The 14,272-nt window shown below is 43.3% G+C and overlaps 1 protein-coding gene across 1 annotated transcript in view; it reads right to left on the minus strand.

Annotated features, from left to right (window-relative positions):
- nr3c1 (nuclear receptor subfamily 3, group C, member 1 (glucocorticoid receptor)) overlaps positions 1-14,272 on the minus strand; it is a 67,357-nt gene that overhangs the window by 43,894 nt on the left and 9,191 nt on the right. Inside the window, exon 2 of the mRNA XM_061928033.2 lies at positions 6,177-7,309. Within this exon, the coding sequence (XP_061784017.2) occupies positions 6,177-7,309 (1,133 nt within the window). The remainder of the gene's footprint in view (positions 1-6,176; positions 7,310-14,272) is intronic.

A 14,272-nucleotide genomic window follows, 5' to 3' on the forward strand; every position in this document is an offset into this window, starting at 1 on the left:
AAGCAGTGTGAAGTGAAGTGAAGTGAATTATATTTATATAGCGCTTTTTCTCCAGTGACTCAAAGCGCTTTACATAGTGAAACCCAATATTTAAGTTACGTTTAAACCAGTGTGGGTGGCACTGGGAGCAGGTGGGTAAAGTGTCTTGCCCAAGGACACAACGGCAGTGACTAGGATAGCGGAAGCGGGGATCGAACCTGGAACCCTCAAGTTGCTGGCACGGCCACTCTACCAACCGAGCTATACCGCCCCAAGAGAAGATAAAATGTCACATCTGATTGTGTTCATTTTTTCTCTGAAGTGGTCCGCAAACTGCTCACAGAGGGAGTCTGTAGAAATGTGACATATATTATTAAAGACAGGATTTAGCATTTATTGTGGCAAAAAGGACTTTGGGGTTATGCTTATTGTTTGCAATGGCATAGGGAAAAAAATTGAGTTCTTGCATTCTTAACCGCATTGTATATTTTTTGCTGTTCACATAATATTTGGTAGTCAATCATTAGTTTATTCTTAAGCCCTTTTCTCTGCTATTCGTCAATTTCTTTTTTGTTTTTTTACTTTCACATTAATTTTCCATGACGGTATTTTTTTAAGTCACCATTCTGGTTTTTAGTGGAGCAACAGCATCAAGGCTGGTTTTGAGGGTGTAATTAAAATTGTCAACAATAAAATCACAGGGTGCATGCAAAACTACTAGAGGCCATTTATTAAAAACTCTAATAAAATTTGCAGCCACTTCAGAAGTTAGATGGCGCTTCATCACAGTTTGCACTAAGGTCTCCCGCTTGACGAAAGCTGTGATATTAAAAAACACACAGTAGTTAGTGGTCAGACACAGCCAAGTCGACAACAGATGAGACACCGGTGGACAGACCATAAGTAATGACCAAATCCGGAGTGTGTCCTCTGTTTTGAGTTGGCTGTGCGAAATGTTGGGTAAAATCCATAAAATCTAGCAGAGTTTACATTTTTCTTGAAACAGGGTCTAAAAATTATCAGTGTGTAGTTTAAAATCGCCAGCTAAAACTATCATATTTTACGTTGCGTGAGTGATTGATAAAAATTTAAAAAATGTGTTAAAGGGGAACATTATCACAATTTCAGAATGGTTAAAACCATTAAAAATCAGTTCCCAGTGGCTTATTATATTTTTCGAAGTTTTTTTCAAAATTTTACCCATCACGCAATATCCCTAAAAAAAGCTTCAAAGTGCCTGATTTTAACCATCGTTATAAACACCCGTCCATTTTCCTGTGACGTCACATAGTGATGCCAACACAAACAAACATGGCGGAAAGAACAGCAAGCGATAGCGACATTAGCTCGGATTCAGACTCGGATTTCAGCGGCTTAAGCGATTCAACAGATTACGCATGTATTGAAACGGATGGTTGTAGTGTGGAGGCAGGTAGCGAAAACCAAATTGAAGAAGAAACTGAAGCTATTGAGCCATATCGGTTTGAACCGTATGCAAGCAATACCGACGAAAACGACACGACAGCCAGCGACACGGGAGAAAGCGAGGACGAATTTGGCAATCGCCTTCTAACCAACGATTGGTATGTGTTTGTTTGGCATTAAAGGAAACTAACAACTATGAACTAGGTTTACAGCATATGAAATACATTTGGCAACAACATGCACTTTGAGAGTGCAGACAGCCCAATTTTCATAAATTAATATATTTTGTAGACATACCCTCATCCGCGCTCTTTTCCTGAAAGCTGATCTGTCCAGTTTAAGGGATGGTGTGAGCCAAGACATCCAGGGGGTTTAGCTCGCTCGTCTGCGGGAACAAACTGCCGCCATTGCTTGCCGTGCTACCGAGGTCCTTTGTCCCTGAATTGCTCACACACTCCGGCAGATTCAATGGGGGTCTGGCGGCAGATTTCTTCGACTTTATCGTTGGAAATGCATCTGCTTTGAGTGTCGCAGGATATCCACACATTCTTGCCATCTCTGTCGTAGCATAGCTTTCGTCGGTAAAGTGTGCGGAACAAACGTCCAATTTCTTGCCACTTTGGCATCTTTGGGCCACTGGTGCAACTTGAATCCGTCCCTGTTGGTGTTGTTACACCCTCCGACAACACACCGACGAGGCATGATGTCTCCAAGGTACGGAAAACAGTCGAAAAAAACGGAAAATAGCAGAGCTGATTTGACGCGGTGTTTGAGAAAATGGCGGATTGCTTCCCGATGTGACACCACGTTGTGACGTCATCGCTCCGAGAGCGAATATTAGAAAGGCGTTTAATTCGCCAAAATTCACCCATTTAGAGTTCGGAAATCGGTTGAAAAAATATATGGTCTTTTTTCTGCAACATCAAGGTATATATTGACGCTTACATAGGTCTGGTGATAATGTTCCCCTTTAATAAAAGCAGCACATTTCTTTGGTGGTCTATAAACAGTGGCATACAAAACTGGGTGGGAGGCGGGTGCTAAAAACAATTTAAAAAGGGTATATTGATCAAATAAAATCAGTTTTGGAGTTGGGGTAAGTGTGGTTATTGATGCTGTCCCACCTCCCTTCCTACCACTTCTGACTGAAAAAGCAAAGTTAAAGTTTGATGGAAAGGCCTCAGTGAGAATTACTGGTACATCTGTACCCAGCCATACCTCGGTTAATAGCAAGCAGTCAAATTTGCGGTCCAAAATCAAATCATGAATGATAATAGACTTATTGACTAGAGAAGGGATGTTTAAAAGTGCTATGTTAATAATGATTAGTGTATTTGTGGCTGTAACTAATGGCGAGTGATGTTTTGGAAATGGTTTTGAGGTTATTGATTTTTACAGTGTTGTGTGATTTTATGTTACTTGTATCATTCTCTGCCAGTGACGATGATGGGAATTAATGAATTGTTTGTATAAAACCATAGGAGCTAAGACCAGGGGGACATCAGGCTGTAGGGACATACTGCGCACCATACGCCAGGTTAGCAGATAATATGCACAATCAGGTGAACACCATCAACCCAAAAAAGATGCCTTCTCTCCCAGAAAGCATCAAAATTGTCAATAAAAGCCATGTTGTGGAAGGCACAGGTGGATGCGAGCCAAGTGTTCAGGCTAAGTAGTCTTGTGAAACGACCTACAGTATTCCTCTGTCACATTATAAACCGTATCCACCCATTGCACCGGTCACCCAGGGGGGTCCCCCACATCTGCAGTCCCTTCCAAGGTTTCTCGTTGTTCCCATTGGATTTAGTTTTTACTTGCCCTGATGTGGGATCTGAGCCAAGGATGTCGTTGTGGCTTGTGCAGCCCTTTGAGACATTTGTGATTAAGGGCTACATAAGTAAACTTTGATTGATTGACTTTGAAATAGGGGAGAGGCTAGGGACAAACACGCTTACATGTGTACGAGTAAGAGTTAAAAGGAGCAATAAAATCAAGTTTTAGCAGCTCAGGCTGTGGTTTACAAGTGTGACTGGTACCTGTGTGGATGATTATCATGCTGACCTGTGGATGTGAGTTGAGGATGTGGGGGGTTTGTCTTGCTATGTCAGCATGAGAACTCCTCTTACACACATGTTCCTCACTATAGAGCCCCCAATGAAGAGGGTTGTGGGAGGGGTAGGGCCTGGTTATACCTGGTTTCCACCAAACATGATACAGTACCTGGCATTAATGCCAAAGAGTTCAATCTTTGTCTCATCAGAGCAGATTTTGTTTCTCATGCCTTCCGCCCGATTGTAGCTGAGATAGGCTCCAGCGCCCCCCGCGACCCCAAAGGGAATAAGCGGTAGAAAATGGATGGATGGATGGTCTGAAAGTCTTCTAAGCCCATCCATCCATCCATCCATCTTCTTCCGCTTATCCGAGGTCGGGTCACGGGGGCAGCAGCCTAAGCAGGGAAGCCCAGACTTCCCTCTCCCCAGCCACTTAGTCCAGCTCTTCCTGTGGGACCCCGAGGTGTTCCCAGGCCAGCCGGGAGACATAGTCTTCCCAACGTGTGTCCTGGGTCTTCCCCACGGCCTCCTACCGGTCGGACGTGCCCTAAACACCTCCCTAGGGAGGCGTTCGGGTGGCATCCTGACCAGATGCCCGAACCACCTTATCTGGCTCCTCTCGATGTTGAGGAGTAGCGGCTTTACTTTGAGCTCCTCCCGGATGGCAGAGCTTCTCACCCTATCTCTAAGGGAGAGCCCCGCCACCCGGCGGAGGAAACTCATTTCGGCCGCTTGTACCCGTGATCTTGTACTTTCGGTCATAACCCAAAGCTCATGACCATAGGTGAGGATGGGAACGTAGATCGACCGGTAAATTGAGAGCTTTGCCTTCCGGCTCAGCTCCTTCTTCACCACAATGGATCGATACATTGTCCGCATTACTGAAGACGCCGCACCGATCTGCCTGTCGATCTCACGATCCACTCTTCCCTCACTCGTGAACAAGACTCCGAGGTACTTGAACTCCTCCACTTGGGGCAAGATCTCCTCCCCAACCCGGAGATGGCACTCCACCCTTTTCCGGGCGAGAACCATGGACTCGGACTTGGAGGTGCTGATTCTCATCCCAGTCGCTTCACACTCAGCTGCGAACCGATCCAGTGAGAGCTGAAGATCCTGGCCAGATGAAGCCATCAGGACCACATCATCTGCAAAAAGCAGAGACCTAATCCTGCAGCCACCAAACCAGATCCCCTCAACGCCTTGACTGCGCCTAGAAATTCTGTCCATAAAAGTTATGAACAGAATCGGTGACAAAGGGCAGCCTTGGCGGAGTCCAACCCTCACTGGAAACGTGTCCGACTTACTACCGGCAATGCGGACCAAGCTCTGGCACTGATCATACAGGGAGCGGACTGCCACAATCAGACAGTCCGATACCCCATACTCTCTGAGCACTCCCCACAGGACTTCCCGAGGGACACGGTCAAATGCCTTCTCCAAGTCCACAAAACACATGTAGACTGGTTGGGCAAACTCCCATGCACCCTCAAGGACCCTGCCGAGAGTATAGAGCTGGTCCACAGTTCCACGACCAGGACAAAAACCACACTGTTCCTCCTGAATCCGAGGTTCGACTATCCGGCGTAGCCTCCTCTCCAGTACACCTGAATAGACCTTACCGGGAAGGCTGAGGAGTGTGATCCCAGGATAGTTAGAACACACCCTCCGGTTCCCCTTCTTAAAGAGAGGAACCACCACCCCGGTCTGCCAATCCAGTGGTACCGCCCCCGATGTCCACGCGATGAGTTCCTTAAAGCTCTGGATGCAGTGGGGCTGTCTTGGTTAACAAGACTCTGCAGCATTTTGACAAGCGTTTTACAAATAATTGGCTTCCGTCTGGCCTCTTATATCTTTTTCTGAATGAAAGCCAATGCTTCTTATCCAACCTAAAGGAGTTTAAAAGGTGTTGCAAAGAGGAATGGACAAAACTGCCCAAAGATAGAATTGCCAAGCCTGTGGCAGTTGCTGCCGAAGGTGCATCAACCAAAAATTGAGTAATGGCTGTGAATACCTACGTACAAATAATTTTTTTATTTTTAATAAATTTGCAATATAAAAAATAAATAAAGCATTTTCACATAGTCAGTATGGGGTATTGTCTGTAGAATTTTTAAGGAAAAAATGTATATTGGAATAAGGCTGCAACATAACAAAATGTGGAAAAAGTGAAGCGCTGTGAATATTATCCAGATGCAATGTATACATCTGTGGCTTTAGATGGCAGTGGGGAAAAAGCTAATAAAGCCACCTTAACTCAAACTATGGAACTATCGCTGGGGCATGAGGTAATAAGCGGCTAAAGATGAAATGGCAGCAAATCTAACTAATGTCAATATTCTCTCTGAAGCCTGCCATTTGTAATTTCTTGTGTTCACTGGGCTAAAGATACTGCTGTGTAGATAATGCATAACACTCGCCACAAAGGCTCTTTGCCCAAAGAAAAGCTGTCATCTTACGTGACGTTGCTATCATAGCCAAAATACCAAGAAACAGTTTACTTAAAAAAATAGATAATACATCACAGCATATCATAGCAATATGCATTACATGCAAATATTTAAAGTTCAATTAAAACAAACAAAAAATGACAATGCTTCCCAACATTGTTGTCCATTGAGTTTTTGTTCTTTTATGTTTTTCATGGAACAGTGAGAAGTTGCATGTTTGAATGATGATAGCAATGAAAATAGCCTAAGCAGTGCAAAGTGGTCTTACCTGGCCAAGTTGGTAAGGAAGCCTGGAGTGCTTGAGAAAGCATCAGAGGGCTGATGCAAGCTTGACACTTGCCCAGGAGTCTGAGCTCTGGTCCAGGTTGCGCTGATAGGAAGATACTGGCACGTCACCGACTTCTGATCCTTCTGCTGCTGTGTACCGAGTCCAAAGTGGAAGCTCTGACCTCCCGAGGTGCTCACCCCACAGATGGCTATGGGGCTAGAGATGGGCAGGTCTGTGGATGTGCTGCTGCTTATTTGGCAGTAGGTCTTGCCGGCAGCCATCTTCTCTTGTTTGATCACACCTTGGGTGCATAGCTGAATAAAGTCGGCATCTTTTTCTTTCTTCACCAAAGCGGCTGTAGGAGTCAGGGTGGCAGGTGAGGATATGCATGAGCCGGACTGATCAGGACTGGCCACACAGTTGTTACCATTGAGAGCGAGTGAGCCGCTGCCATTAGCGACCTCTGCGATAGCAGGCTTGATTACCCTGGCGTCTGAACCGGCATCCACAAATAAAGCGTCGTCTGCCAGAGTGGACAAGAAGGCGTCATCCCCAGCATAAAAATCTGAAGGGGAGCCTGTGAGCTCAAAGTCACCGAGCAGATCCAGAGTGTTATCGCCAAATAATTTCTGGCTCATGTCGATGTCTTTCCCGATGTGTTCAAATGCATGATCCAAGTCAATTAGATCATGGCCTACTCTATCCAGAGAGAAATCCTCCGTTTTCATGGTGAAAAAGTTCGGATCGGATCCCCCAATTAGGGAATCCATGGAAGACGGGGTTAACTGTGATATTTTTCCCCCCAGATTCAATAAGTTCACGCCAAGGTTTTGGCGACTGGATGGTCTCTGCTCTTTGGTCAGGCCCCGTTGCTGGGGATCTTCTTGCAAGGAGCCAATGTTTGCAGTGAGGGAAGAGGATATCACTTCCACTGGAGCAGAGATACTATTGAGGCCGTTAGACTTTCCAGGCTGCATTAACTGGCTAGATGGGTGAATAACAGAGGCGGTAGAATTGATGGCACTTTGAGGGGCCACTTTCAAGGAATCTCCCCCCTCTGGGAATTCAGTGTAGAACAGTTTGCCTGAATGGTCATCTCTTCTGAATGTTATCTTTACTTCACCTTGGTCCATCTTTTGGCGTGGAGAGAGAACAAACAGAGTTTAGTTAGTTAACAGGCTGCCCACATTTGGACAAATATTGATTTTACCCTGCTCATTCTAAAAATGTAGGCTTTTAGAAAGACAGTACAGCACATATTGTATGTTGATTGTAACTAAGAAAACAATACAATAAAGGTTATCAGTTGAATTCTATTTGATTGAGGGAAACAAGTATTTATCTCGTACTAACACCCACAGATCAGTTGTATGCCCATCAATAGGAACAAGTACCGAAACTTGGTTCCATAATGGCACCAGTGACATCAAAACTAAAAGATCTAAATTAGAGCTCACCGGTAGGGATGTGTACCGAATCCCTTACTTTTTTGGCACCGACCGAATCCTGACAGTCCTTCCAGGCACTGATTCACGTAAAATCGAACGGTGCCATTTTAACGGTACTTGGGCTGCGCGTGACGTTACGCTCGATTGCAGACTCAGCCGGCTCTTTGCACTTAAGCACTTGACAATCACTCAGGCAGCACTTAGGGTGGACTCAGCCAAACTACCTCTAGGTAGTGTTGCAATTGTCAATGTAAACTAAGAAATTGACCAAAAAAATCACTCCAAAGTAAGGCTCCACTTTTCTAAAAATGCACCAGCTCTATGCTAAAAACGACATTTGATTTGCTATTGACGTGCTACTGTTTAGCATTAGCAATTTTAAATTGAGATTTCAACAACTCCAAATTTCTTAATACTACAACTAAGATACACGTTACAATCAAACAGCTGGTGCAAAATAAGTACAACATTTAGAGAATTAACACTTCTTAGACTAGACAGCAAAGATTGAACTGACGAGCAAACATCATACAGTTTACACTATTGCCATCTAACATCTTGGACTTGCAACTGTAATTGAGACTCAAAAATGTTATAATAAAACTAACTAAAACTGGACAACCGTTATCATAATCGTCTCATTTTTAAAAGTTGCAAAAACAGAACGATTTTGTTATCAAAACAATATTTATTAACACACACAAAAGTACCAAAAATTGGTACCATTGAGTACAGGTATCTATGATCAATTAGTGGGAATTGGTACCGTATTGGTTCAAATGTGAATCACCAGTAGCAACCAGATAAAAAATAGAGAAGCTTCATTTCTGTGTTACATAATTGCACTCATTGGCACCCGCAACAAGTACTTTTATGGTGGTATTGTACACGTCACGTCTGTTAAGTAGGCACAAAATGTGAAGTTCTTTTTAGGCTTTATTGCTGATCTTAACACGCTAACAGCAGCCCTAAGACACAATACAACCTGTGCCGCAGCGCTAGCTACAACAACACGGCATTTCCTAGTTATGCACCGATCATGGTCATGGCGAGTGAGGTGCCTTCACAAACACCACATTTTTGAGCGTCAACATTACAACACAAGCAAGTTGTTTTCTGAACACACTCTACGTTTTGTGATGCTGCTGGTTTTGAGTGCAGTAAATATGGAAATTTGTTGTGCTTTTTATTTCTTATTTTGGAATGAATGAACGCATTACTTAGTTATTTAATTTATATTATTGAATTATTTAAATTACTAGTCTTTCCAATAGGGCTGGGCGATATATCGATATACTCGATATATCGTGGGTTTGCCTCTGTGCGATATGGAAAATTATTATGTCGTGATATCGGAGTATACGTTGTCACGCAGTTGCTTTTAGTTGCGGGCATTACACTGCAGGCGTTTCTCACTCTTTCTAGTCTCTCCTTCTCACAGGGGCGTAAAACAAGCGCACCTTCTTACATACGTCACATACTGTCGCGTGTGTAGCGTCATACGCCCTCGCTCAGCAGAGAGGTAGCAGCATGGCTAATGTTAGCTGAGGCAGGTGGTACAAGCGAGTGACAATACAAGAGAAGATGCGAAACTGATCACAAATGGAGGAAGAACAATTACCGTATTTTCTGCACTATTAGCCACACCTAAAAACCACAAATTTACTCAAAAGCTGACAGTGCGGCTTATAACCCGGTGCGCTTTATATATGGATTAATATTAAGATTCATTTTCATAAAGTTTAGGTCTCGCAACTACGGTAAACAGCCGCCATCTTTTTTCCCCGTAGAAGAGGAAGTGCTTCTTCTTCTACGCAAGCAACCGCCAAGGTAAGCACCCGCCCCCATAGAAGAGGAAGCGCTTCTTCTTCTACTGTAAGCAACCACCCGCCCCCGTAGAAGAAGAAGAAGCGCGCGGATATTACGTTTCATTTCCTTTGTGTGTTTACATCTGTAAAGACCACAAAATGGCTCCTACTAAGCGACAGGGATCCGGTTCATGAAAAGACGCAATCTCTCCATCCGCACACGAACTACTATTTCACAGCAACTGCCTAAAGACTTTCAAGAAAAGCTGGCTACTTTCCGTGCATATTGTAAAAACAAGATAGCTGAAAAAAAGATCCGGCCAGAGAACATTATCAACATGGACGAGGTTCCACTGACTTTTGATATTCCTGTGAACCGCACTGTGGATACAACGGGAGCACGTACGGTGAATATTCGCACCACAGGGAATGAGAAGTCATCCTTCACTGTGGTTCTAGCTTGCCATGCTAATGGCCAGAAACTTCCACCCATGGTGATATTCAAAAGGAAGACCTTGCCAAAAGAGACCTTTCCAGCCGGCGTCATCATAAAAGCTAACTCAAAGGGATGGATGGATGAAGAAAAGATGAGTTAAGGTAAGTTTACGCGAAGAGGCCGGGTGGCTTTTTTCACGCAGCTCCGTCCATGTTGATATACGACTCCATGCGCGCCCACATCACGCTGGTTTTTAATATATTATTAAAGTTTGACTGACCTATCTGACTGTTTTTTTGACATTCCTTTAGCGCAGTTAGATGCGGCTTATAACACGGGGCGGCTTATAGGTGGACAAAGTTTTGAAATATGCCGTTCATTGAAGGCGCGGCTTATAACCCAGGGCGGCTTATGGTGCGGAAAATACGGTAATGCCCAAAAAAAAACAGCACGGGGTCCATCATCTGGTGGTAGTTTGGCTTCAAGCGGGAAGATATTCAGCAGACAACAGTAATATACAAAGTATGCAGCAGAAGCGTTGCCACAAAAGGTAGCAGCCAACGTTCCCTCTAAGGTGCGCGCCTGCGCAATTGCGCACTGCTCAAGCGTCCTCTGCGCACAGCAAATATATGCCGCGCACCAAATCAAATCCCATCTGAATTCCAAACAAAATAAACACATTTATTCTGTGTAATTTTGCAATGTAACTCTGAGTGACAGTGACAACAAGCGGCCCTAACGGTGTTCGTCAACACCGTTCAATTGTAACGTCTATCAAGATGCTTCGAGGACAGGAATTATATCGATCATCTTATTGAGCAAAACTGTTTATATTTGGCCATAACCACACCAAAAACACGAGTAAAAAACTTCTATCTCGAAAAACTAGTCATTTTCTGCCGTACAAACCAGGCCAAAACCAACTTGTCATCTGTCACCAACACTGGTGCGTTTATGGCCACACAAAAAGTCGGACAACTCAAACACCACACAGTTACACTATGACTCCTCAGTCATACGTGTGCTTATTCTACTGTCATTTATTATTAATGTTAATTTATTGATATTAATCATGGAATGCTGTTACTAGAGAAAGTTACAGGAATGCACACTTCATCCTATGCTTACATTTCATTGTGCAACATGAGGATGTTTAAGGGGAACTAAATGTGATCTCTGAAAGGGGTACAAATGATTTCCAAAGCAGGACCCCCACCCAGACATATTGTACAATACTAATCCATAGCTTATGAAAAACAAGATTTATTTTATTTTCATTACAAGTGGGCCAGATCACTAATATTACTAAATAATCTCATGAAAATGACTCCTCTCATTTGAGTGTTATTATAAAAGATTGGTTTGAGACAGGTGTGCTGCTGATATTGCCACGTGCTCCACTGAATGCTCAGGGAGTTTTTGTGTTTGCTCAGACACATAATAATAATAATAATAACTGGGATTTATATAGCGCTTTTCTAAGTACCGTACCCAAAGTCGCTTACATATGAACAATTAGAGGGAACGTTGGTAGCAGCACTACTAATTTGTTCTTTCATTTAAAAAGTCACCCGCGAGAGAATGAAGAGTGCTTGAAACTCCGCATGTTAACATCTCCGGCCGGTGCCACACCCAAAAAAAGGCCGAAACAACCTGCACTGACAAATGAGCCTGACGTCTTCCATTTACAGATCAACACCATATGAAAAACATAGTCACAAACACAAGGAGATAACTTATTACATAGCGAAGGACATGGCCCCATAAACATCATCTATGCAACATTTTGACCAGAGAACCACCATTACATGTTATGTAGACCACAAGGAAGTGTTTTCAATTTAGAAAAATAATAATAATATGACTCCTTTAATGCGCCCTATCATATGCATCAAGTGTTCATTCAAGGCTAAGGCAAAATATCGAGATATATATCGTATATCGCGATATAGCCGAAGAATATCTAGATATTAATAAAAGCTAATATCGCCCAGCCCTACTTTCCAATGTATTATTTTTTTTATAGTACCTGTTTGGTACTAGTATCGGTTAACATGTAAACAGTACCCATCCTTACCAATAAAGCACACAAATAAGTCCTGTCCATTTAGGAAATTACTTATTATGTGGATACAATACATTTGTCAAACCAAGTCACTTTCACCGTGATGGTCAAGACCAAATAGCTTTCAAAATAACTCTGGGTCAAGATTATAGTATACTGTAATGGCCTACAAGACCATCAATTAAAAGGTTGGTGAGAAAGAGACCACTATTGCCGTAATAAATAGAAAATTGAAAAAATATGCGATATTGATCAATTGGCTCTGGTGATCCATGCAAGATTTTGATTTGTGGGGTATGGATCATCAAACCTGCCAACTTTTGAAATCAGGGTCCAAAACGCAAAATGACTATTAGCATTCAGACAGGTTAAAATGTTGCTAAAACCATCACTGTTTGGGCGACGAAAAACGTTGAAAGTTTTCCACTTGTATCGCTAGCAACGGCATTAGACTTGTGTTTTTTTGTCCCAACGTGGTCTTTTACATCGCTAATTCCTCCGTGTCCGATCGAAAAATCTTGTCTGCACAAGGTGCAATTGGCGTAGTTTTCACCCTTTTTGGAACGGATAATTATTCCCGGATAGGCTTTTGAATATTCTTCACGGAATGACTGCAGTTTTCTTTTCGGTTTAAGACTCGTTTGCAATTTTTCTCCGGCTGATTCCATGATCGTTCGCTCGTTTGGAAACAATGGCAACTGTATGGCGTCACATTAGGGCCAAAAATTAGAGCGCATAAAAACTGTTATCGCGCGCTGATTCTCCACTTCGTGCGCGCGCGCGACACCATTTTGCGCGCGCGTGGTGCCTTTCTGGGCGCGCCCGGTGCCTTTCTGCGCGCGCGCGACGCCTTTCTGCGCGCTCTCTGTGTACTCCTGGCATCTCTCCTCGCGCTGTCATGTTTCTTTTTGGCACTTTGGGGGCGGGTATGCTTAGACGGCCCCTTCTTTCTGATTGGCTGTGAGCATTTTTCATATGACCAATCATTCTCCAGTGTAGCAACGTTGTAGCCATCTTACTTCAGACATCTAGCCTCAATCATTACATTGATGTCAATGGTACATGTACTAATTACATTACCATAACTTGCTCGATTTTCGACCAATTTACAAACGGTTTGCCTTGTTACAAATCGTATTACATGTAGATATGACATAGGATGCTGTTGAAATTACCTCTTTCGCTTAAAAAAAAAAAGAAGACTTAATTGTGCCACATAGTTGTGTAGGGTCAGTGTTAGTCAGTTCTCTGATTATTTTAAACTGTTTCAGAATACATTATTAAAAGCTATTTTTAACATTTTAAAAACAAAATTCAAAGATTATTTCATTAATTTTATGGCTGAATCAAAAGAAATTCCATAAATTAGAAAACAAATGTTCAAGAAGAAGTGAAAATATAAGGGGACGGCGTGGCGCAGTGGAAGAGTGGCCGTGCGCGACCCGAGGGTCCCTGGTTCAATCCCCACCTAGTACCAACCTCGTCATGTCCGTTGTGTCCTGAGCAAGACACTTCACCCTTGCTCCTGATGGGTGCTGGTTAGCGCCTTGCATGGCAGCTCCCTCCATCAGTGTGTGAATGTGTGTGTGAATGGGTAAATGTGGAAGTAGTGTCAAAGCGCTTTGAGTACCGTGAAGGTAGAAAAGCGCTATACAAGTACAACCCATTTATTTATTTTATTTATTTATTGCTGGTGGACCAGTTCTGGCTGAAAGATGTGATTATGGTGTTTGTTGTCTTATTATTTATTTGGGTCACATTTTGTATTACCCTGTATTGTGTTTATGTGCTATGAAATAACCTTCATCAGCGCGCGACATTTTTTTATCCACTTCTTCCTCCGTAAATCTTGATACATATTGACGATGACCCGCCCTGCTATACTTCTGATTGGCTCTGAGCATTTTTCAGCGTTTTTCGCCTGACCAATCAGAAAGAAGAGGCCGTCTAAGCATACCCGCCCCCAAAGTGCCAAAAAGAAACATGACAGCGCGAGGAGAGATGCCAGGAGTACACAGAGAGCGCGCAGAAAGGCACCGCGCGCGCGCTAAAAGGCACCACGCGCGCGCAAAATGGTGTCGCGCGCGCGCACGAAGTGGAGAATCAGCGCGCGATAACAGTTTTTATGCGCTCGGATTTTTGGCACTAATGTGACGCCATACAACTGGTGCCTCGTGCTTGGCAGCGGTGCTATAAATAGCCTCGCGCATGGCATTCGGAATGGCTCGATAGGAAGTTACGGGAAGCAGTGTCGATTGTCATTGTTGTTACGCGATTTCGTGAATAAAACTTTAAAAAAAAAAAAAATTTTAATTAATGAAAAACCGTACTTTTTATCA

The sequence above is a fragment of the Nerophis lumbriciformis genome, linkage group LG35 (assembly GCF_033978685.3).
Source record: "Nerophis lumbriciformis linkage group LG35, RoL_Nlum_v2.1, whole genome shotgun sequence".
Taxonomy (NCBI): domain Eukaryota; kingdom Metazoa; phylum Chordata; class Actinopteri; order Syngnathiformes; family Syngnathidae; genus Nerophis; species Nerophis lumbriciformis.